The sequence below is a fragment of the Ipomoea triloba genome, chromosome 15 (genome assembly GCF_003576645.1).
Source record: "Ipomoea triloba cultivar NCNSP0323 chromosome 15, ASM357664v1".
Classification (NCBI taxonomy): Eukaryota; Viridiplantae; Streptophyta; class Magnoliopsida; order Solanales; family Convolvulaceae; genus Ipomoea; species Ipomoea triloba.
This window is the reverse complement of record NC_044930.1, coordinates 23,052,804-23,075,673: the sequence shown is the minus strand read 5'-3', so window position 1 is coordinate 23,075,673 and position 22,870 is coordinate 23,052,804. Positions and strand designations below refer to the sequence as shown.

The 22,870-nt window shown below is 34.3% G+C and overlaps 2 protein-coding genes across 2 annotated transcripts; one reads left to right on the top strand and one right to left on the bottom strand.

Moving 5' to 3' along the window:
* The first annotated feature begins 262 nt into the window (after positions 1 to 262).
* On the top strand, positions 263 to 2,255 carry LOC116005619 (solute carrier family 25 member 44-like). The gene has a single exon (XM_031245861.1). The coding sequence runs from the start codon at positions 744 to 746 to the stop codon at positions 1,812 to 1,814; it is 1,071 nt and encodes a 356-aa protein (XP_031101721.1). The 5' UTR covers positions 263 to 743; the 3' UTR covers positions 1,815 to 2,255.
* A 9,184-nt stretch (positions 2,256 to 11,439) lies between these two features.
* On the bottom strand, positions 11,440 to 15,165 carry LOC116007184 (PHD finger protein ALFIN-LIKE 4-like). Its single transcript, XM_031247791.1, has 5 exons — positions 14,886 to 15,165; positions 14,649 to 14,681; positions 13,761 to 13,989; positions 12,115 to 12,253; positions 11,440 to 11,983 (listed from the first exon to the last, which is right to left on the bottom strand). The coding sequence occupies exons 1-5, from the start codon at positions 14,980 to 14,982 to the stop codon at positions 11,726 to 11,728; spliced, it is 756 nt and encodes a 251-aa protein (XP_031103651.1). The 5' UTR covers positions 14,983 to 15,165; the 3' UTR covers positions 11,440 to 11,725.
* Positions 15,166 to 22,870: the final 7,705 nt, after the last annotated feature.

Here is a 22,870-nt window from a genome sequence, read left to right as displayed (position 1 = left end):
ATGGTCACGGGAAGAGTTTGTTTTTTCGTTAATAAAAAGGAAAATAACATTATTAAGAAATAAAATAAAATAAAAACAGCTTTAAAAAAAAAAAAACAGAAAATATAATCCAGTTTAGTTTTTTTTTTTTTTTTTTCTAAAATGGGCACATCTACTCCCTACAGCCGGTCGAATCAGATTCATCTTTCTATCCGGGAAGAAATGTTCTCGAAAGGGTAACCGCCACGTGTCCGTACCTCAGATCCGCAGAACCCTCGGCGCTAATCCTTAACCCTCTCTCCTCTCTCTCTGCTCTCTCCTCCGCCACCATCCTCTGTTCTTCAGTTTTACTGCTAGTAAAGCTGCGTCCTTCTCTCTCTCTCTAAACATCTTATCTTTTCCTCTTCCTCCTATATATATATTTATCCCTCATGATCGGCGTTTCTTTACATCGAGGTTTTCATGCTACCTGAACAATCAGACACATCTCTACAGCACACAGATTATACGCCCGCAGAATTTTCTTTCTTTCTTTCTGATTCTGTATATACGTTTCTGTACACAGTTTTCTTAGAATTTGAGCTCGACCCTTAATAGAGCTTTGAAAGAACAGAAAAGGGTAGTTTTTGCTTTTCATTTTTTTCCAGCAAATTTAGAGCTTTTTTTTTTTTTTGTTGACTCTGTAATTTCTAGGTTTTTCGTGTTATAGCTTAGGAATACAAATAGTGGTATTGATTATCGAGAGGAATTGAAGAAAGTGGCGAATGAAAATGAGTTTGAGCACGGCGGAGGATGATTCAGCGTCGGAAATCCATCTCCCGGCGGATATAGATTGGGAGATGTTGGACAAATCCAAGTTCTTTTTCCTCGGGGCGGCGCTATTTTCCGGCGTGTCGGCCACGCTCTACCCGGTGGTGGTGTTAAAGACTCGCCAACAGGTGGCGGCGGCTCAGATCCCTTGCCGTAAAATGGCGGTTTCGATCTTGAAAACCGAAGGGTGCCGGGGATTCTACAGGGGATTCGGGACTTCCCTCACCGGAACCATCCCGGCGCGTGCGCTTTACATGGGCGCGTTGGAGATGACCAAGAGTAACGTGGGAACCGCCACCGTCCGGCTGGGATTCTCCGACGCCGCCGCGTCCGCCATAGCCAACGCCGCCGCGGGGCTGAGCGCCGCCATGGCGGCGCAGCTAGTGTGGACGCCCATAGACGTAGTGAGCCAGAGGCTAATGGTTCAGGGGAGTCATAGTAACAGTAGTAGTAATAGTAATAGTAATAGTGTGGGGTTGAAGAGATACAATGGGGGAATAGATGCGTTTAGGAAAATAATTTGCAGCTATGGAGTTAGGGGATTGTACAGAGGGTTTGGGATTTCGATTGTAACTTACGCGCCTTCAAACGCGGTTTGGTGGGCTTCATACTCTGTGGCTCACAGGCTCCTCTGGGGCTGCATTGGCTGCCATGGCTGCAAGAAGGATGACGGCGGTTACCGGCCGGATGGGAAGGCCGTGGTGGCCGTCCAAGGGGTGAGCGCCACCTTGGCCAGCGGCGTCTCAGCCTTGGTCACAATGCCACTTGATACAATCAAGACCAGACTGCAAGTGTTGGACGGCGACGGGACCGAGCGGCGGGCGCCCACGGTGAGACAGACGGTTAGGAACTTGGTTAAGGAAGGTGGATTCTCGGCATGTTACAGAGGATTGGGTCCGAGGTGGGCTTCCATGTCCATGTCTGCTACAACCATGATCACAACCTACGAGTTTCTCAAGCGCCTGTCCACCAAGAATCAGCCGGGGATTAGTCACTGCGTTGACCGTGGATACAAGAATAGCTAGGGAATTAGTCTGTTTAGTCACTGTGTTCGACAGTGAAAACAAGAATCAGCCAGTGAATGTGTTCGACGGTGAATACAAGAATCAGCAAGGGAATTAGTCAGTTTAGTCATTGTGTTCACCAGTGAAAACAAGAATCAGTCAGAGGATTAGTCACTGGATTAGTCACCCTGTTCGATAAGAATCAGCCAGGGAATTAGTCGACAAGAATAAGCCAAGGATTCAGGGATTAGTCACTGTGCTTGACAGTAGGAACTTGGAAGGTGCTTTTATCTCATCTTTAGCTGGCCTTGAAAGCCAGGCTGACATGGTTGCACAACAATGTAAATATATATATTGTGAACAAAAACGAGAATGTAGTAATGTTTATTGTCTGTCTCTTAGGTTTTGCTACTTTGATCAATATGTTGAAGAATTATATATGTTCAATCTTCTTACTTTGAACTTTCTGTGAGACTGAGATTGTTTACTACTATACTGTCTGAGGTGTGGATTAGGGACCAAAGTTTGTCTTTTTAACTTGTAGACCACAATGAGCAAACTCACATCATTGCTGATTGAGATTGTCAACAAGGTTTTATAGTGTTGTACCAACTAAAATACAAATTTTCTGTCCGGCTTTGCTAACAATCCCACAGGCTTTAAGATTCAGATGTAGAGTGCAGGCTTGGCTCTGCTTTGCTGGCAATTATAATCTCAGTCTTTGAGATTCAGATGTAGAGTGAACTTACGTCACGCACTGTTTTTTGTAACCGTGTTAAGACCCAATGAATGAACGGGCCAACTGGTTAGCTTGCCAAATGGGTAAAGGGACGTCAGTAGCGTTAAGGGTTGTTCTATCTTAGACTCTAAAGTCTGGCCGAGTTAGGCATGTCGACCCAGTTAAGTTTGAGTAGCTTGTCATTGGTCTTGGACTTGATTATGAACGGGATGGATGCAATTTGAATGGCACAATTGATCGACAGCTATAAGCTATTGCCATTTCCCTAATGACCCCACAACAGGACGAAACCAGTTTGGCACGTATGTGGGTAAGACTAGTCCGCGGGGTGAGATGGGGCACCCGGACGCCACACGGGCGCTGTGTGTCGCACCGGACTCTATGCCCGTGACACTTAGCTTTGTTTTGCTAGCAATTGCAAGGTTTAGGGTTCAAATCTACTTTACTATCAATTAGCAATTACAGGGTTCAAGGTTGGTGTATATAGAATGTAAGATTCGATTAGTACCCGTGAGTAACACAGAATTCTTGTTTCTTTCACTCCTCTTAGTCAAAAAGACATATGAAAAGTGGTCCTTAATTTACAGACAGCTTACATGCGACTCTGTACTCACAAAAACCCTATTGGATTTCCAGTTGGGTGATTTATTCTTGGCCTGCATTTTCATTTATAAGCTTATCTTCTCCCAGACTCCTGTCCTTGCTGTGCTCACCCTTTTACCCATATCCCAAAAGTGAAAAAGGCATTAGAGAATAATTTAAAAGAGAAAAAGGCATGAGAACATTTTAAAGTGACAACTTCCCTTGTTGGGCTTTCACTTCATAAGGGGTCATGGATTGTGATCAAGTCTCTTTCACAATGTGTTTCCTTTTACCATTCTACTAGCACCTCTAAACTCTACTTCATGTACTTGGACCATATACTTCACTTTAACCTGATAAATCTTGATCTACTAATTCCCCCTTTTAGTTTCCCATTTACTTTAATGATAAATTTTGCTCGAGGAATGCAGCTCAATTGGTTAACCAATCAATCAATAATAAAAATAATAATAATATATCCACTACATTGGTAACTAATTAAGGGTGCAGGGTTCAATTAGCCACTGATTTACTTTCTCCATTAAGAATCCAAAGTAATAACAACTAAGAACTCTCGAGATTAAGGAAAAAAAAAATTAAATGACGAATTTTGCTCTAAAGACATAACTCAACTCGCTACTAGCATCACCAACAATGACAAATTTGAGAGTTTTCAGGCTTTTTAGGTGATGTGGACGAAAGAAAGAGTATGAGAGAGGAGAGATATGGCATTACGGGAAAATTAGTTTTTTTGTGGGGCACTCAAAAAAAATTAAAAAATTCAAGCTCCTGGTTCGCATTTCAGGCACCAACAGCCCGTTGAATGCTTTTATTCCTTCCTATGTTTTCTTTTTTATTCTTCTTTTTTCCTTTTTTTCTTTTCATCCCCTCTCTTCCACCTAGTAAAAAAAATGACAAAAAATTTATAATATTGCGAATGCTCTTACCAACTCAAAAAATAATTAATAACTTTGTTTCACTAACTATATAAAGTGTAGAATTTTACTAGACATATCTCACAATTAACTTTATGTAGCAAAGTTACAAGGTAAGAACAAATAAAGACTAGAGTATAGGTGAAATCTAAAAATATCTGTGTATTTTGTACTTGTAAAAGTAAAACATGGAAAGGGAATGGGTAGAGTAAAACAGTTGGGGGGTTTAGTTGTGTGATTGACATGAATGAAGGGACAGAAGAAGATGAGAGGTAAAATCCATGTTGGGTCACTCCTACAAAATGCAATGTGGCACTTACACCTAGTGGTCCAGGAGGACACCCAATTGCTTCATTGAATGAATAGACCCTAGTACCCTACCTTAGCTTCCACAAAGAGGACAAACATAAATGTTGTTGGCCAGTTGGGTATCTCTGTGATCTTCAGGAATCAAATTTTATCTCCAATCAAGTAGTTTTTTGAGATTGAATTTGTCAAAAACAATGTTAATTTAAATAATTCATACTCTATTTTGGGAAGCTAAATGTAGTTTTTTGAGATTAAATTTATCAAAAACAATGTTACTCCATCTGTCCCATTTTACCTGTCCTATTTACTATTTATGGGTCAAACCAACTCTTTATTCATTGCTTATTTTCTTTAATAATTTGTAATTATTTTAAATTTGATTTTTTGTGTTTAATAGTATTTTTAATGTAGATTCTAAATATATAAATTTTATATACTAATACTAAACTTAATATTATTAAAATTTGAATTAAAAATAACTTCAGTCAAGCCTCGTTAACCGAATCAGACAAACAAAATGGGACGGAGGTAGTATTTTTTTTTTTTGGAAACCAAAACAACTCTTTCATTACGTAATAGCAAACTCAAAGATACTTACAGGAGGCTCAAAGAACCAAGACCTAGAGTTTCTATACAAACTAGTGGATTTGGCCAACTCATAGGCCTGAACATTCCTACTCCTTGTCACATGATTTATAGCAACATGATTCAAGCCTTTCATTATGTCCTGGCAATTGGTGATGATGATCCCAGCGTATCAGTGTGGTATTATTTCTGATTGTACTTTGTATTGTGATAACTAGTGTTTGATGTATGATATGCAATACAACTTAAATAACATATATGATTGTACTTGATACAAAAATACATACATCTTTTTTGATAGTTATATAATATTGACAAATGGGTTAATATCTTATTATGCATGGTGATAAAGTGTTTAATTTTATATATTTATTTGTATTTTTGGGTGTATTCCCGTCGAACTATATCCAGTTGTATCGTTGATTTGATTGGGTTTCTAGCACTGTAGGTGCCTCTTTTTTTTCTTTTTTCTTTTTCTTCACCTAACTATATCATGAATTCAATGAACTCGCTCCCAGTCTTACGAGGTAAAAATATATGGTGCAACTTAAATAACATACATGATTGTACTTGATACAAAAAATATTCCATCTTTTTCTGTGCATTGATCTAATATTGGCAACTGGGATAATATCTTAGTATCTTATTATGTATGATGAAGTGTTTAATTATTGATTTGATTAGGTTTCCAGCATTATGGGTGCTCAATCTGATTGTTATACCATGGACTATGGTACACTTTTGCAAGGAAGACCAAATTAAAATATTTTTTAATATAAGTATTTTATATTTTTTTTATATAAATAATATATATATATATATATATATATATATATATATATATATATATATATATANAGATAAAAACATACAAAATTGGAGTGAATTCCTTTGACTTTGAAAGTTTGGTTCTAAATTCTAGAGAAATTGTCCACATCTCTTTAAGAATTTAAATATGATTACAAATACTACAACATTAAAATAAACTTTGAAAAAGAACTGGAGAATTAGGCTGTGTTTGGCAGAGCTTATTTAGGAGCTTATAGCTTATTTTAAGCTACTAATAAGCTATAAACTTTGTTTGGTAATGTTATCAAAATAAGCCAGTAGCTTAAAATAAGAGCTTATTTTGAAACGCTACTTCTGATAGCTTTTAAAAAATAAGCTAGTAGCTTTTTAACTTTTTTCCATCTTTATCCTTATTATTTTATATAAATGACATCATTTATCCCTCCCAATTAAAACTCTTTTGGCTTTTTTTCTTCAATATGTTTCGTTGTAATTTTAATTTGATATTTGTGTTTGAACAATAATTTTTGTATGAACTAATTTTATGAATTATAAACATCTTGTTTTACTATATATATTTTCAAATATATGTTCTTACTTTGTATTTTATTAAATTATATTGATTTCATTATTTTATATTTTAATATGTAAACAAACCTATTTAAATTTAAAACTATTTAACTTTTATGAAGATGNTTAATATGTAAACAAACCTATTTAAATTTAAAACTATTTAACTTTTATGAAGATGTCCTTCTTAGTCTTTTTACCTTTATCAACTTATCAAAAAGCTAATTTTACCAAACACTTTTAAGCATAACAACTAGCTTAACAGCTCTTCAGATTTCAGCTTCGAACTTATAGTTTTTAAGCTTTCAGCTACTTTTCAGCTTTCAGCTATCGTTTCAGCTAGGTTTGCCAAACATAACCTTAGAGTAAACTTTTTGTTGGTTTTTATAGTTTGATTCGATCATTGATCATTGATCATTGAAATTGTAAAAAATAAATAAATAAATAAATCATTTTAGTGCAAAAATAACTAGGAAAAGCAAAGATTTAAACAATAAGCATATGCCCAAGTGTACATTTTATGTTTTATCAATCATAGATGATTTTATCAAGGAAAAACATCATAGGATATTTTATTTTTTTTAGAATATTCAGATTATTAGGAGTATTTTTAAAATATTTTATATAGTCAAATCCCTTATATTTTATCTTCCAGATCATATACATTCATTTATAAGGGGAATGTTATATATGTGTGTGTATGTATGTATGTATGGATAATAATCTCAAATGCTATGTTATGACCCTTGCTTAACGGAGTAAAATGAAAAGAAAAGAATCTGTTATTATTTCTCAACTAACGAATTAACAGCAGCAAGGCTGCTTAACTATCAATACAATTTTGACGTAACAGGGGTAAAATGGATATTTAATCCTTCTCTTATAACTCTTGAATTTAGGATGTTTCTGTTTCAATTAAACAATTAAAAAAATCAATTAATCAAATTAAACAATTCAATGAAATAATTCAGCGGCACTATTAAACTAATATGACACAATTTTTGGGTTCATACCTTCTCAAATTTTTTCCATGTATCGTCACATGCATCCACGGTGTTTGTAAATGAGTTGTATGTTACCCCAGTATGAAATCAACTCAGAAAATTGCCTGTACATCAATTTCAGCCGGCTACACTTTCCTTTAAGTTTAGTCATCCCGTAACTGAGACCAACTGACACCTATCATCTCCCGATCAATATCATTCCAGTCTGAAGGTTTTAGTGAAAGCAGTCCGGGGTTTTTTTTACTCTTTCATTTAAAATTGTCAAAAATTGTATAAGGGCTGTATCGGGCCATTTTGCGTCTTCCTCATTTGTTTCTTCCAAGTTATTCATCTAAGTAAATATGCAATCATTAATATATTACAGCCCTTTTAAAGAGAGAACATTGAAAGAGAGAACCAAGGAGCACATAAAATAGCTAACTAATTGCCTCCTAATATATGTTTTAAACCAAGCAGCACATATTCCTACTGGCCGGGTAAAACTATGCAATCATATTGCTACTGGCAGGACGAAACTATGCAATCATATGCAAGCAGCACATATGTTTTAAAATAACTATCAATCATACAATTAGTCTAAGCAATCATATTTCATTTTGTTTGACATATTGACCTAGTGCACAAGTGTACTGATTTGGAGAACAATATGTCATTAGGACTAGTAATCCCTCTTAATTCCATGTTGTTCACTTTAATCTAAGGTGTATTTTGGTTCATGAGATTGGAGGAGATAGGAGTGTAACTTGGTGCCACTAGACAACAAGATCTTTGCAATATAGGTTTAAAAATATAAGGAAACTAAAAAATAGATAGAAATGCTTTACTATTATAAGAATTTGTTTCAATAAAATTAATGTTGATATTAAATAAAATTATAAAAAAATTATNTTAATATGTAAACAAACCTATTTAAATTTAAAACTATTTAACTTTTATGAAGATGTCCTTCTTAGTCTTTTTACCTTTATCAACTTATCAAAAAGCTAATTTTACCAAACACTTTTAAGCATAACAACTAGCTTAACAGCTCTTCAGATTTCAGCTTCGAACTTATAGTTTTTAAGCTTTCAGCTACTTTTCAGCTTTCAGCTATCGTTTCAGCTAGGTTTGCCAAACATAACCTTAGAGTAAACTTTTTGTTGGTTTTTATAGTTTGATTCGATCATTGATCATTGATCATTGAAATTGTAAAAAATAAATAAATAAATAAATCATTTTAGTGCAAAAATAACTAGGAAAAGCAAAGATTTAAACAATAAGCATATGCCCAAGTGTACATTTTATGTTTTATCAATCATAGATGATTTTATCAAGGAAAAACATCATAGGATATTTTATTTTTTTTAGAATATTCAGATTATTAGGAGTATTTTTAAAATATTTTATATAGTCAAATCCCTTATATTTTATCTTCCAGATCATATACATTCATTTATAAGGGGAATGTTATATATGTGTGTGTATGTATGTATGTATGGATAATAATCTCAAATGCTATGTTATGACCCTTGCTTAACGGAGTAAAATGAAAAGAAAAGAATCTGTTATTATTTCTCAACTAACGAATTAACAGCAGCAAGGCTGCTTAACTATCAATACAATTTTGACGTAACAGGGGTAAAATGGATATTTAATCCTTCTCTTATAACTCTTGAATTTAGGATGTTTCTGTTTCAATTAAACAATTAAAAAAATCAATTAATCAAATTAAACAATTCAATGAAATAATTCAGCGGCACTATTAAACTAATATGACACAATTTTTGGGTTCATACCTTCTCAAATTTTTTCCATGTATCGTCACATGCATCCACGGTGTTTGTAAATGAGTTGTATGTTACCCCAGTATGAAATCAACTCAGAAAATTGCCTGTACATCAATTTCAGCCGGCTACACTTTCCTTTAAGTTTAGTCATCCCGTAACTGAGACCAACTGACACCTATCATCTCCCGATCAATATCATTCCAGTCTGAAGGTTTTAGTGAAAGCAGTCCGGGGTTTTTTTTACTCTTTCATTTAAAATTGTCAAAAATTGTATAAGGGCTGTATCGGGCCATTTTGCGTCTTCCTCATTTGTTTCTTCCAAGTTATTCATCTAAGTAAATATGCAATCATTAATATATTACAGCCCTTTTAAAGAGAGAACATTGAAAGAGAGAACCAAGGAGCACATAAAATAGCTAACTAATTGCCTCCTAATATATGTTTTAAACCAAGCAGCACATATTCCTACTGGCCGGGTAAAACTATGCAATCATATTGCTACTGGCAGGACGAAACTATGCAATCATATGCAAGCAGCACATATGTTTTAAAATAACTATCAATCATACAATTAGTCTAAGCAATCATATTTCATTTTGTTTGACATATTGACCTAGTGCACAAGTGTACTGATTTGGAGAACAATATGTCATTAGGACTAGTAATCCCTCTTAATTCCATGTTGTTCACTTTAATCTAAGGTGTATTTTGGTTCATGAGATTGGAGGAGATAGGAGTGTAACTTGGTGCCACTAGACAACAAGATCTTTGCAATATAGGTTTAAAAATATAAGGAAACTAAAAAATAGATAGAAATGCTTTACTATTATAAGAATTTGTTTCAATAAAATTAATGTTGATATTAAATAAAATTATAAAAAAATTATTAAATTGATATTAATATAGTAATAAATACATAATAACATATATAGTAATTATTTTTTTGAAACAAACGTATATAGTAATTAATTTAATGAGTATAAAAAAAATTACTAATTAAAAAAATTATAGATCAAATTATCAAGTATATATGATTATTACTCCGTATATGGAAGTGGTAGGAGGTTTTCTTTAGTATAAAAACAGCGCTACAAAAGCCCAATTTTCCAACAAAAAAAATCAACAACGGAAGTAAAAACATGATGGGATATAGCCTATAGGGGTTGGGGTAAACCTAATGGGTGAGTGTGCGACGTAGCATGTATGGTTGACGTCCCATGGCGGTTGGGCTTGTCCCATGGTGTTTGGGCATGTTCTAAGGTGGCTAGGCATATGGTTGGGCATGTCCCAAGGGGGTTAGGCACGTCCCATGGCGGCTAGGCATGTACCAAGGTGGTTGGGCACGTCCCATGGTGGCTAGGCATGCGGTTGGGAGCGTCTCGCGATGGTTATGATATACCCGTCCCGATAAAACCATCAAAACTAATCATGACTTCTTCATATTTCATAATTCTTATTATGTTATTCATTCTATTTAACCATTGTTCCTGTAAAAATATCAATGTATCATTCCGGTTATTCCATGGAACAAATCCTTTTTCCTGCAAAAATGCAATGGGATGATGAGAATGGCAAAGACAAGCTTTGGGGCACTCAACCAAAATTGTTGCGTATTAAAACACATTATATTTAGGTTATGAACTTTATCTATTATTGAGTTTTTTTATTCACTTATATTTAAAATTATTTTTAAAAAAATCATGTACTTCATAATTTTTAAACCAAAAGTACGAGTTATCAGTTATGGTCCAGCGAATATGGTGGTCACGTCACATTCCTCTAATACGCACACCAAAAATCAGAAACCTCAACTCATGTTCCCAAACAAAATTCATTGCAATAAAGCATTTTAGAGGGCAAAGATCATCTTGTTCAAAGTACATGGAGAAAATATTATTTTGGAGAGTAATTAAACACTCGAAAGCTATAAATATATTTGTGGAGTATATGCTTATATACTTCAATGAGTACATTGTCTAAAATCGCATTTAGAATTGGATTGAATCCACCAAACTATGCACTTCTGCGCACAAAAAGCCCAACCCAAACCTAAACTTCAAATGTTCGTGGCAAGAATCAAATCTCTCCTCTACTGCTGAAAGCAAATCTTAAGTGAACCTTCTCATAGTGCATATGATAACTACAACTAATATTAACTCCAAAAAGTAAATCTAAGACTATATACAATTACATTACATAGCAACAACACACTGAATTCTTTAAGAATCACACACATTTATGTATATTTGTGTGTGTGTATCAGTGTATGTATTGTCCAACTCTTCAATTAGAGTCAAATCATAGCCAAAAAAACCTCCCAAACAATCTCATTCCCAACCCAGTAATGCAATTATAATATACAGGCCATTAAACAAGGTCATTCTAAATATGTAATTAAGTATGACATAAAATCCTTAGAATATAGCATTGGTAAAAATGGCTTCCGGTCAAGAAACAGACAGCCAGAGTGAGTAACTTAACGGTTCAAGTACATGACTAAAAGTGTTTTTTCCCTCCTACATAAACATACTGCCGTGTATGCTTGATGATAATTTAAACATTAGCTGCAACCTACAAACAACACCGAAAATGTTTTACAGGCTCCAGAAATACCTGCAGATTCCGCCAGGTGCAAATTCTCAAACAGGGTTTGTCATGGACCGATGCGTGCTTTCTTGGTATTAGTACAAGATGGGCATTTGTACTGCTTAATGTGCTCGGCCCTGGCAGGAGTAATCTTAACGCACTTCCCGTGGAACCACGTCTCGCATATGTCACAGCAGATCCAGAATTCATCTGATGCATAGCTCTCGCCACATGCCCCGCATAGCGTCTCTCCCTGCTCATCTTCTTCCCCTTCCAAACCGCCATCATCGTCCTCGTGTTTTGGTTGTGCTCTCGAATACTTGCTCTGGGTTCAAAGCCATTGAATGTCATCAAAACGTTCAAATTAGATGAAGCCATAAAAGTGACAAGATACAACAACAATGCACTGAATGAGAGTTTTCTTTTTCTTTTTTTTTTTTTTTGGGGGGGGGGCACCTTGGAGTTAGAATTAGACTTGGCCTTGTTGCTGCTGTGGTTTGACACAGATGACTTCTCTTTCAATTGTTTCTTAGCCATCCCAGTCACGACCTCAAATATCGTAGGGAGATCATTTATCATATTGAAAAGCCGCTTCCTGCAACCCAATACCCACAAGACCTCAACTGGAAAGTGATGAAGGCACAAACGATGTGAAAATTAACAAGTAGACCGAGTCCTAATAAATAACACCAATCACACTTCCATCCAATATAGGTTGTTTTTATGGTAGAAAATGAAAAAAAAAAAAAATGTTATTATCATAAGAGAAACAACCAATCTTACAACTTCTAAACTTACAAGGCAAAAAAGTACGGAGTAATAAATTAATCTAACCAAAACTGATATAGAATTGTTTGAGCTAATTGTTAACCACTTAAATGTGGAAACAGAATTGTAATTTTCCTTTCTAATATGTGCAGTAACAATATTAATTATTAAACAATGATTATGTTATGATTCAGAAAATGTGGGTAAGAAATCAGGAGATATTGACTAGTTGATTCTAAAATATCGCTGTTATTAGAATTGACTTATTATTTGCTATCTCTAATGTTTTATTTAGTCTTTGTAACACTCTTATAAAGGGGACTTTCATTCTAATAAAAGGGACAAGCAAGCAAGAAGTTAAGATAAAACCATAGGTGGAAAACTCTCAAAACGTTCCTAGTATCTTGTTCCCTAATCCCTTTAATTTTTCTCTCAAGTCTCAACATAGGCAACCCACAAACAACCCCGGATAACCCTAATCACCCTGTGAAGCGTGCGTTTGCCTGAGTACATAACAGATTAATCCCTTTTTTACTTTAGCAATTTTTTATGTGGAAAAGTGGTCAAACACTTCTTTTAGTATGCGGAGAAACAGATATTCCACAAATGTGTTTAGAAGGAGAATGGAAAACATTTTTCCAATTTTGTAAAGAAAGTTGGAAAACACAGAAAAATTATTATCCAAACGTGGAAAACGTTCCAGTGTTTACAAGTGCAATCTTTTTTTTTCCGTTTCAAGTGGGGCCCATGCTTTTTGGAGAATGGAAATGGAAAATTATAGATGGAAGAAAAAAAGGTAGAAAAATAGAGGTGGAGAGTTGGGAAAAATGGGGCAAACTGAACAGGTCCAATTCATAAGTGCTGAATAAGAGTGAAAACTGTGACAATCTAAATAGACAAGAATATATAACAGGTTTGAGTTCCTATTGATATATGCAAAGGCATAAAACTGAAATATGGAGCCATGATCGCAATATGAAGCAACAAAGCTGTCAAAACACTCTCATAAAGTACTCCAAAAATTAGTACAGAAAAGTCATACGGGTCAAGGATGAAGAATGAAGTCTAAAAATGCCATGACTATATAGTATATAACAGGTGCAAAGCATTTCTCTAAATATATTTAATGGCACAAAGCTAAAATATGGAGCCAAGGTCACAATATGAAATAACAAAGCTTTCAAAACACTCAAAATGTACTCCATGAATTAGTACAGAACATTCATACATTGGAAAAATCACACATTTCTACTTCTTACTAGCACAAAATATTTGCAAATTGCAACACCAGATATTAACACGTTTTATTTAAGCAGGGAAAAAAAAAAGCATACCTATCAGCTCGGTCAAATCCAAATCTTGCACCAAAATAAAAAGCAACTGAAAGTAACCATGCATCACTATGCACAGCCACCAAAGAAATCCAGTCCTTTTCCTGCATGCCATCCCGGGCAAAGTTAATACCCAGAGCAGGTTCAGGAAGCTCTGGAGGCACTTCTTCAGCTGGTAAAGCTACTTCCCATTGCTCGCTGGGAAATCCATAAAGGCAAAGGTTTTCCTTCTCTGCAAATACACGCCAAAAGAATTAAGTGTTTCTTTGAATTAAAAGAATGATTTCAAGAGACCAGAACCAAGAATGATATCCCAGACATGTAATAAACAATTGGAAGATAGAACAAGAAAGTCCAAACTCTAATCTAGAATAAGGTAAACATAGAACCTAAACAATTTGGAACGCCACGGGTCTCTAAAGGTCACTCATTTGCTACTGCTGATGCTCTACAAAATTCAGTAACAGGTGAACAACATTATCTGCTGCTGTAAGTAACCAAATTGAAGAAAAAATAGAATCCTAAAATGACTTAACTCAAGTTGCATATGTTTGTTTAACACAACATAATCCATAATAACAGCCCACAAACTCAAATTAATCAGCAAATTTCTCGGGAAAAAAAGAAAAAAAAAAGATTTTGGATCCAATAAATGGACCCAAGACAAACAGGTAGACTGCCCCCTTAAAATGAGAAAATTTTCCCAAAAATTATGAACCTGAATTCATGTTTATAAAAAAAAAACTACAAAAACAAAGGTGAGTACATGCACACATATAATTGCTTTCATAATCCAAATTACTCCATTAAAACAGCATTTCAAATACGAACAGAAGCATACTTCGCATGAAAAGTATTATTAATAAAAATAAAAATACAAACAAAATTTACCTGGGTCACACATCTGAAAAAAATCTTCCACATCTACAGGAACCCATTAAAAAGAGAAAGTCAGAAAAAAAAAACCCAATGAAAAAGCAGAAACAGAAACTCATTCTAAAGAAAACCCACTAAAAATCAAAACCCAAAACGACAAAAAAGAGAAGCAAACAAATACGTCGGTTGTGTATGAACACTATCCATCTCAACTTCCCCTTCATTTAACAATTAAACAATTGATCTCCGTACCAGTGGTGAGTGCTTTAATCAAGCCGGCCCTTCGGCCCTTGAAATCCCTGAAAACCTCCTCCACTGTTCTTGGGTTGTACTGTTGACCGCCGTCCATTTCTGTCCTCCGCCGCCGCCGCCGCAGCTTCAGCAGCCAGCTCTTGCTGCGTATACACGATAGGAGAGAGAAAGAGTAGAGAGCAGACAAAAAAGAGTGGATTTTGGCGATTTTGGGAGGGAAAGAGAAAACGAAATTTTTGGAAATGGAAAGAGAAGACGCAGGGCAGGGTGGTAAGATGAGGGCGAGGGATTTGAAGAGGAATAATAAAGTGGATTTTATAAGATTGGGAAAAGTCCGGACTTTAATTTTGGGCCACTGTGAAATAAACATTAGTGAAAGGGCCTAAGACCAAATTAGTCCAACCCACAAGGAGCAGAATCAGACCAAGTTTTTTTTTTTTTTTTAAAAGGTATTATTATAATTTTTTTCAATATATATATATTATCGTAAATTTTAAAATACAAAATAAATAAATTTTGATGTACAAGGTATGACAAAATAAATAAATAAAAAGTTCAAACTCTAAATTTTAAAAATAATAATATTCTTCAATTCTTCCAATGTAACAGAACATTTGAAAATTTTTTCTTATATAATACTCTGTATTTATGAAGTACCTTAAGATGTTAAACAAGTTTTTGAATAAGTAATTTTCTACTAAAGAATACAAAGATTGGCTTCAATCATGCTCTTTTATATATATATATATATATATATGTTAAACAAGTTTTGGGATTAAGTAATTTTCTCTATTTCCTTTGTCTGCTAGTATGCTACCATGAACATGTATGCTTTGTAAGACTACTAAGCTGCTATCACGGATTCACGTAACCGCCGAAACTTCTAACACAGGAAGAACAGTGACGGAGGTTGTTCAAAATGCTCCTATCCATCATCCACCACCAATTTCCAAGATTGAAGATCCAAGTATTCCTTGTTATCTTCACAGCAGTGAAACTCATGGCCTCATGCTTGTTAATCCACCTCTCGCCGAATTGAATTATCACATATAGTTTAGAGCCATGAAAATGGTATTAAGCTCCAAGAATAAGTGGAATCTCGTTGACGGCACTGTCCTGATTCATCAAGAATTTGATCATCTCTATGTTGCGTGGCAAAGGTGTAATAATATTATTTGTTAATGGGTTGTCCGGTGTCACCATAAATTGCTCAAAGCATTATGTAGATCAATTATGTTGTTGAAATGCGAAGCAATTTGAATGATCGATTCTCATAAGGAGATGCACTTAGATGTTTAGACTTGCAAGATGAGATCAATGCGATAAAACAAGCTTCACAAACTGTAACTCAATACAACACACAACTCAAAATTATTTGGGATGAGATGCAAATCATCAGACCTTTACCACTATGCATGTGTTCATGCATAGCATTAGCTAAGATGCTACAATTTCATGAGAATGGGTCATTAGGTTCATGAAAGGCTTGAATGACAAATACTTAGGTATAAAATGACAAATACTTAGGTATAAAATAAAGGAGGGGAAAAATTTTGGGGCTAAAGTGTGCCAAGGAATAAAGCTTATGGTGTAGAAGTGCATGATGACTCTTATTTTATATTACTAGTTTTTCACGCGATTGGGATAATGCACAATGTTTATTTTTAAATAAGTACTTTAAACTATATCAATGCAAGATTATATTGGAGTAGTTTTCCCCCCTACTTGTTTCATGTGCTGTGAAATGTGTGTCGTACATTCTCATGTGAAAATATTGAGCAAAATATTACTCCCTCCGTCCCATTTTACATGTCCTATTTAATATTCATTGGTCAAACTAACTCTTTTTTCATTGTTTATTTTCTTTAGTAATTTTTTATTATTTTTAAATTTAGTTTTTTGTGTTTAATAGTACTTTTAATGTAGTTTCTAAATATATAAATTTTATATATTAATGCTAAACTTAATATTATGAAAAATTGGATTAAAAATAACTTCAGTCAAGTCTCGTTAAACGAATCAGACAACCAAAATGGGATGGATGTAGTAATATTTATTATATTTGTATAAAGTTAATGAGTAGTACATTTTGTTCTAATTTCATAACTTGTTTACTTGATAGTAACAAGAATAGCTTTGCAGGTAGTCCGAATACTAATGTTGCAATATGTCTAGTTTCATCAACAGTTTCTACATCCATTTTGCACATGTTTATTTTGAAGTTCATATTTTTTGAATTAGTATGAATGAGTATAGTACTTGATTTTATGTGTGTGTGTGTGTGTGTTTTAAATTTTCTTTTTGTTGATTTGATACTAATATTGGAGTACTCACTGCTGTCTTTTCATCACAATGCATGCAGTTAAATAGTTTGTCACTTTGTGCATAAACATTTTCAAACAGTGGCTACATCCTATATACCAATTATTTTTGTTGTCAAGATCGATGTTGATTTTGTCTTTAATCCAAACAAGTTGTGTAGAAAATGAAATGAATTGTAATTTTATATTAGTTCTAATATATTTAAAGAATGCACAATAAATATTTTACATACAAGATTAATGAATGCTGCAACACTAGCTATTTTTCAAATTTATTCTTTTTCTGAATTTGAAAGATTGATTCCAATATGTTGTAGTCTCAGCATCTTTTCAATTCATCAAGTGTATCGCAATGTTCTATTGCCCTACATACATTTTTAATAATAAGTTTTAAATCAATTTATTGGATTATTTGAATGTCTTTTTTGTCAACAAATCCTCCATAAGTGGTTAATATGATTGACTTCAAACTGTTTTTTTTTTTAAATTTTTCCATGTTATTAACATAATACTTGGTAAATAAATGTATAACATTATTTTTTAGTATAACTTTTAATATTTAATTACAAGATAGTGTAAAAAAAAAACAATGAACAATGTAGTGAATATAATTAATTACTAAATTTGAAGGAAATGAATCTTTGTATTGTAGAAAACATAGACAATATAAGTAATGAAATTATACCCCTTTTAAAATTTTTTGATAATGAATATTTTTTTTGAATAAAGACATTGTAGACATCGAATTATAAATTAAAGAAATGCATATGTATTATTTTTTTGTTGTAACTACTAATTTATTTAATTTAATAAAATTATAACATATTCGTAGTATATGTTCAACAATTATGTCAACTTTGAGTGTGATGAGGTTCGAAGTTAAGACCTTACTTATAAAAATTAGTGGGTAAGTTAAAAGTTAACGGAATATTAACGTAAAAGATGATATTTAACGGATAATCATATAATTAAGGATAAATTAGGAAATCTCAAGTAAAAATATAAATCTAAACAATTTGAACCATCCATTCGATTTAATAATTTGACCGTCATTTTTTCTACCCATTATAGGCCTAACTTTCTTTGGCTCTCGTTAGTATAGTAGATATTTTACCCCATTCTTAACCCATTTTTGTGCACATTTCAAAGAAACTTATTGGGTTCCTAAGCTAAAAGATAAGTTGTATGCTCAGTTTCGCTCAAATGTACATTTGAGGGAGAGGAAAAAGTAAAAGGAAGCAAAAATCAATAAAAATAGAGCGAAAATGCAGTGAAAAGAAGCAAAATGAGCACACAGAAACAACTGAAAAAACTAGGCGAAAAAAAGGAGCAAGTCGGAGATCATTGCGTTGAGGCAAACTCATGCACGGGCAGTGGCACGCCCCTGCGCAGCTAGTGCATGTGCGTTGTCAGTGCACCAAAACCCTTATTCTCCACTATAAATTGATCATTTTCCATATTTGAGAAAAAAAGAGGAGGCAATCCTTGAACAGTACCAGGGGATGTGTTGTTGGACATCCCGATCTACTGGCTCTCCCTGAGTCTTCGCTTGGAGACATAGTATAAAAGGGTAGGTTTTTTCCATTTCAGGCATCGCCATCACCATTTGGGTCAAGACTTTCACTTCACTTCTCTCGCTTGTCATTATCATTCCTAATCTACCTTGTTGGTTTGCAAACTCCAACTAGCTTTCCAATAGGTCAATTAGCTCGTAGGTTGCACCAGTATGTCGGATTATTTGGGCATGTATTAATTCATTAAATTATTTATTCGATTGTAGCCCAAATACATTAGAAGAGATTTGGATTTTATAGATTTAAGGAATAAGGGCCAAATTGGTCCCTGAACGTAACGCGAAAGTGCAATCAGGCCACTCGACAAAAAAAAAAAAATGCAATTTCGCACTAAACATGGCAAATCCCTTCGAATTCACCTGCTAGCCGATTTCCATGCCTTCTTTCCGGTTGTCTGGCTGATTACTTGGCATTAGTAATTGTTTTTGTTTATTTTCCTTAGTTTTTGTTGCTTCTAGCGTGTAAGAACACTAATCCAAATGTAGAATAACGAATAAGAGGAATATGGATGTGAGAAATGATTCAATTTTATAGTTGGCAGACCAAAAAAGAAAATTGAAGAATGAAGAGGAGAGATAGATAACGCATGAAAGGATCTTGAAGCTGGAGAGAAACGGTGTTGTTCTCGAAAAACACTGCATCAACATTTCCACCGTCGGCGATGAGATAAGGGCGAACATCCTCAAGAACCTTATCGACTGTTTTCAGGAGTGAGGTCGGATTGGTCCGATGAGTACAGACCTCCATTGTACACCGCCCTTGCCTCTCTCCCAATCACCTTCAGTACAGTAGTTAACAACAAATAAAATTAATTACTTGAAGAAGAAAACAAACCTCTCCCCCATCTGGGGTCTCTGCATATTGGTGTCCAGAACGTGAGCCCCAAAGCTTGACCTCCATTGTACACTGCCCTTGCCTCTCTCCCAATTAACAACAAATCAAATTAATTAACAAATCACATTAGCACTAATTGAAACGAGCTGAGAGTTAGATCTGTAAATTGACTGGTCAATGCGGTACAAGAGGCCGATCTTCGTGAAAAGAGGCGGCGGTGAGGATGACGTGAGGGAAGCTGGTGGCGGACACTCAATGAAATGCAGTGCCTCCGATACTTACAGATCTGCGGTCACATTTCAACGCGAGCTTCGTGATCGAATCGAATCGAGAAAAAATTGAAGGAATCGCAGTGGCGAGCTCCGTCTGAGCGCGCAGCGAGAGACGGTGCCAACTCTGTCCTTCGATCTGGAGCCACCGACAGCACATGAGGGAGCACCGCTTACGGTCGCCAGAGTTAAGAGACTGGAAAATCACAGATTTTTCAGTGCCCTGCATCGACGTAACCATAGCTGTAGAGCCGGATTTTTTCTGGTGGCTGTGATTTTGAGATCCGACGGCAGTGGAAGCAAATTGGCCCATCCACAGCAGACCATAAGAAAATTGGGAAGAAAGAAAAACAATGGACAACCTATTTTATGTTGTTTTGCTCAACTCACTAACTAGGTCATCAGCCAGGTCAGCAATCGATGCCAAGTAATCAACCATGTCAACGGACAACCGGAAAGAAGGTGTGGAAACCGGCTAGCAGGTGAATTCGGAGATATTTGCGCTGTTTAGTAACGTAATTGCACGTTTTTTTGATCGAGTGACCTTATTGCACTTTCGCGTTACGTTCAATGGCCAATTTGGCCCTTATTCCTAAATTTAATAATATTTTTCCTTCCTATTTTTTATGCATTAACTTAGTTTTATAGTGGGTATGATCCATTAAAAACCATCAAGTATTTATTTTCCAATTCGATTAGATCCAAAATATTATAAATCCGATGGTTTTGAAACATTTTTTAAAGGGTTGATTTTAAATTGTTAAACTGAAATCCGAGTGAATTGGACATCTGAAAATCCAAACCGTCCAAAGGCAACAGATGCAAAGGCCTAGGACTACTTGATGCAATCATTATTGCATGGATCATGCTGTGTGGACCAAAAATAAAAAGTACATTATTTTTATACTGAAAGTACATTATTTTTGTACTGTAGGTACATTATTTTAGGGTACATTATTTTTGTACTGAAGGTACATTATTTGATATTATATATCAAATAATGTACCTTCAGTACAAAAATAATGTACCTTTAGTACAAAAATAATGTACTTTTTATTTTTGATCCACACAGCTGTGTGAACCATGGTCCATGCAATAATTTGCCTACTTGATGCCTACCAACAGCATACCATATTTTTCTTTTTAATGGGCTGTATGGTCGTAGGTTTGCTGAATCAAATTGCATGCATCTTTCTGTACTATAGTGACCCAATTAACTGTAAATAGACTAACTTTATAATAATTAATATAATTGGCTACAAAATTTATTTAAAAAGTCAATCTCCTAATGACCAAGTGAACGTTCGTCGTGACACGGGTTCACATGATAACAATCTCCCAAACCAATCATTTTCAAATGTACAATCGGAATTACAGAAAAATTACATAAATGCCACCATTGAGACCAAGTGAACGTTCGTCGTGACACGGGCTCACATGATAACAATCTCCCAAACCAATCATTTTCAAATGTACAATCGGAATTACAGAAAAATTACATAAATGCCACCATTTTTTTTTTCTGCCGTTTCATTAATATTTAGTTTTTGAACATCCTACGATGCACATATCATATTTTATGAAGTTCACCCTTGGGAGATTTTTCTCATTTGATCCCAATTTTATATATGCACACAAATATGTTCATTATTTAATGGTTATGCTTTTTATTTTTTAATCTAGATTAGTTAATTTTTAAATGCTTTCATAACTAAATAAACATGACTTTTGTGGTTAATAATTTTTTAAATACGGTAAATTAATTATATAAAAATATATTATAAATATATTAAATAAATCTTCATCAAGTGGCTAACAATTTAACAAATAAAATAAAACTGATTATATTATTATAATAATGATACGTGGAGTTGGAAGAATTATTTGCTACACTAATGTAATCAAATGAATCATCAATCTTTATAAAAAAAATGAATCATCAATCATTAACATCTACTTTTGAATGTTTTGTTGTGCTTTTTTAAAAAGAAAATAGTGAGTGTTGAGGGGCCAAGGATGCACCACCTTTGAGGTCGAGAGAGTAGTGCCAATCCTCAAAAGGATCCGAAAAATTCATCTAAATCAAGTTGCTCCTTTGCACACATGTATATTAATTTGAGAACTACTCTTGAGGTGAGAACATGAGAATTAACATGGATGTATATAATTTATTCCATGATAAATTCTGTGTATTGTATGCTTAGAATATTAGATTGTGTGTATTCATGTAATAGATTATGTTCATTTATGTAATAGTTCATAGTTTTCACCTAATGAATGATTCTCACTTGAACACAAGCCCACAAACACACACATACTTGAACAAATTCCCCAAAGTAAAAAGTGAGAACTAATATGATCCATCTATTTGCATAGATCAACAATTGATGATTGCTAAAGTAATAAGGGCAAAATAGATAAGGTCAATTTTATAAATATTGCAAACTTAAAAGTTTGCAGTAATTGTAAAGTTGACCATTTTGTACTAAAATCATCAATCATTGATGAATCTGATGAGTGGTTGTGATAAGTCTTCACTTCTAACAAGATACCATGTTCTCAATTGAACGCATGTATTTGTGTATGGGCATGATCAAATAAGAATTGGGTCCTCCAATAAAAAGTGAGAACTATCTCAGTTGTTCATCAAAGTTCATCAATGGTTGAGAGTTTTAGTAAAAAAAAATACGTGGTTAATTTTATAATATTACGACTTTTAAGTTTATAAAATAAACTACATCATTTTTTCTCTTATTTTTCAACAACTCTCAACTATTGATCTATCCATATTGATCCAAAATAAACTACATCATTTTTCTCTTATTTTTCAAAAAAAACAAGTCAATATCGCCCCGACTGAGACTTAAACTCATGACCTCCCATTTGGGAGAGTCAGCTCATGCCGCTTGACCATAAGGTCTTTGGCAATGGAAAGTGGAGATATTACCCATAAGAATGTTGAAATTGAATGTCCAGATGATTGTGTA

Coding starts and splice junctions, on each gene's coding strand:
- LOC116005619 (XM_031245861.1), top strand. CDS start 744: ATGAAAATGAGTTTGAGCACGGCGGAGGATGATTCAGCGTCGGAAATC.
- LOC116007184 (XM_031247791.1), bottom strand. CDS start 14,982: ATGGACGGCGGTCAACAGTACAACCCAAGAACAGTGGAGGAGGTTTTC. Junction 12,254..13,760: donor GGATTTGACCGAGCTGATAG/GTATGCTTTTTT, acceptor ATTGGGTTGCAG/GAAGCGGCTTTTCAATATGA. Junction 11,984..12,114: donor AGTCTAATTCTAACTCCAAG/GTGCCCCCCCCC, acceptor CTTTGAACCCAG/AGCAAGTATTCGAGAGCACA.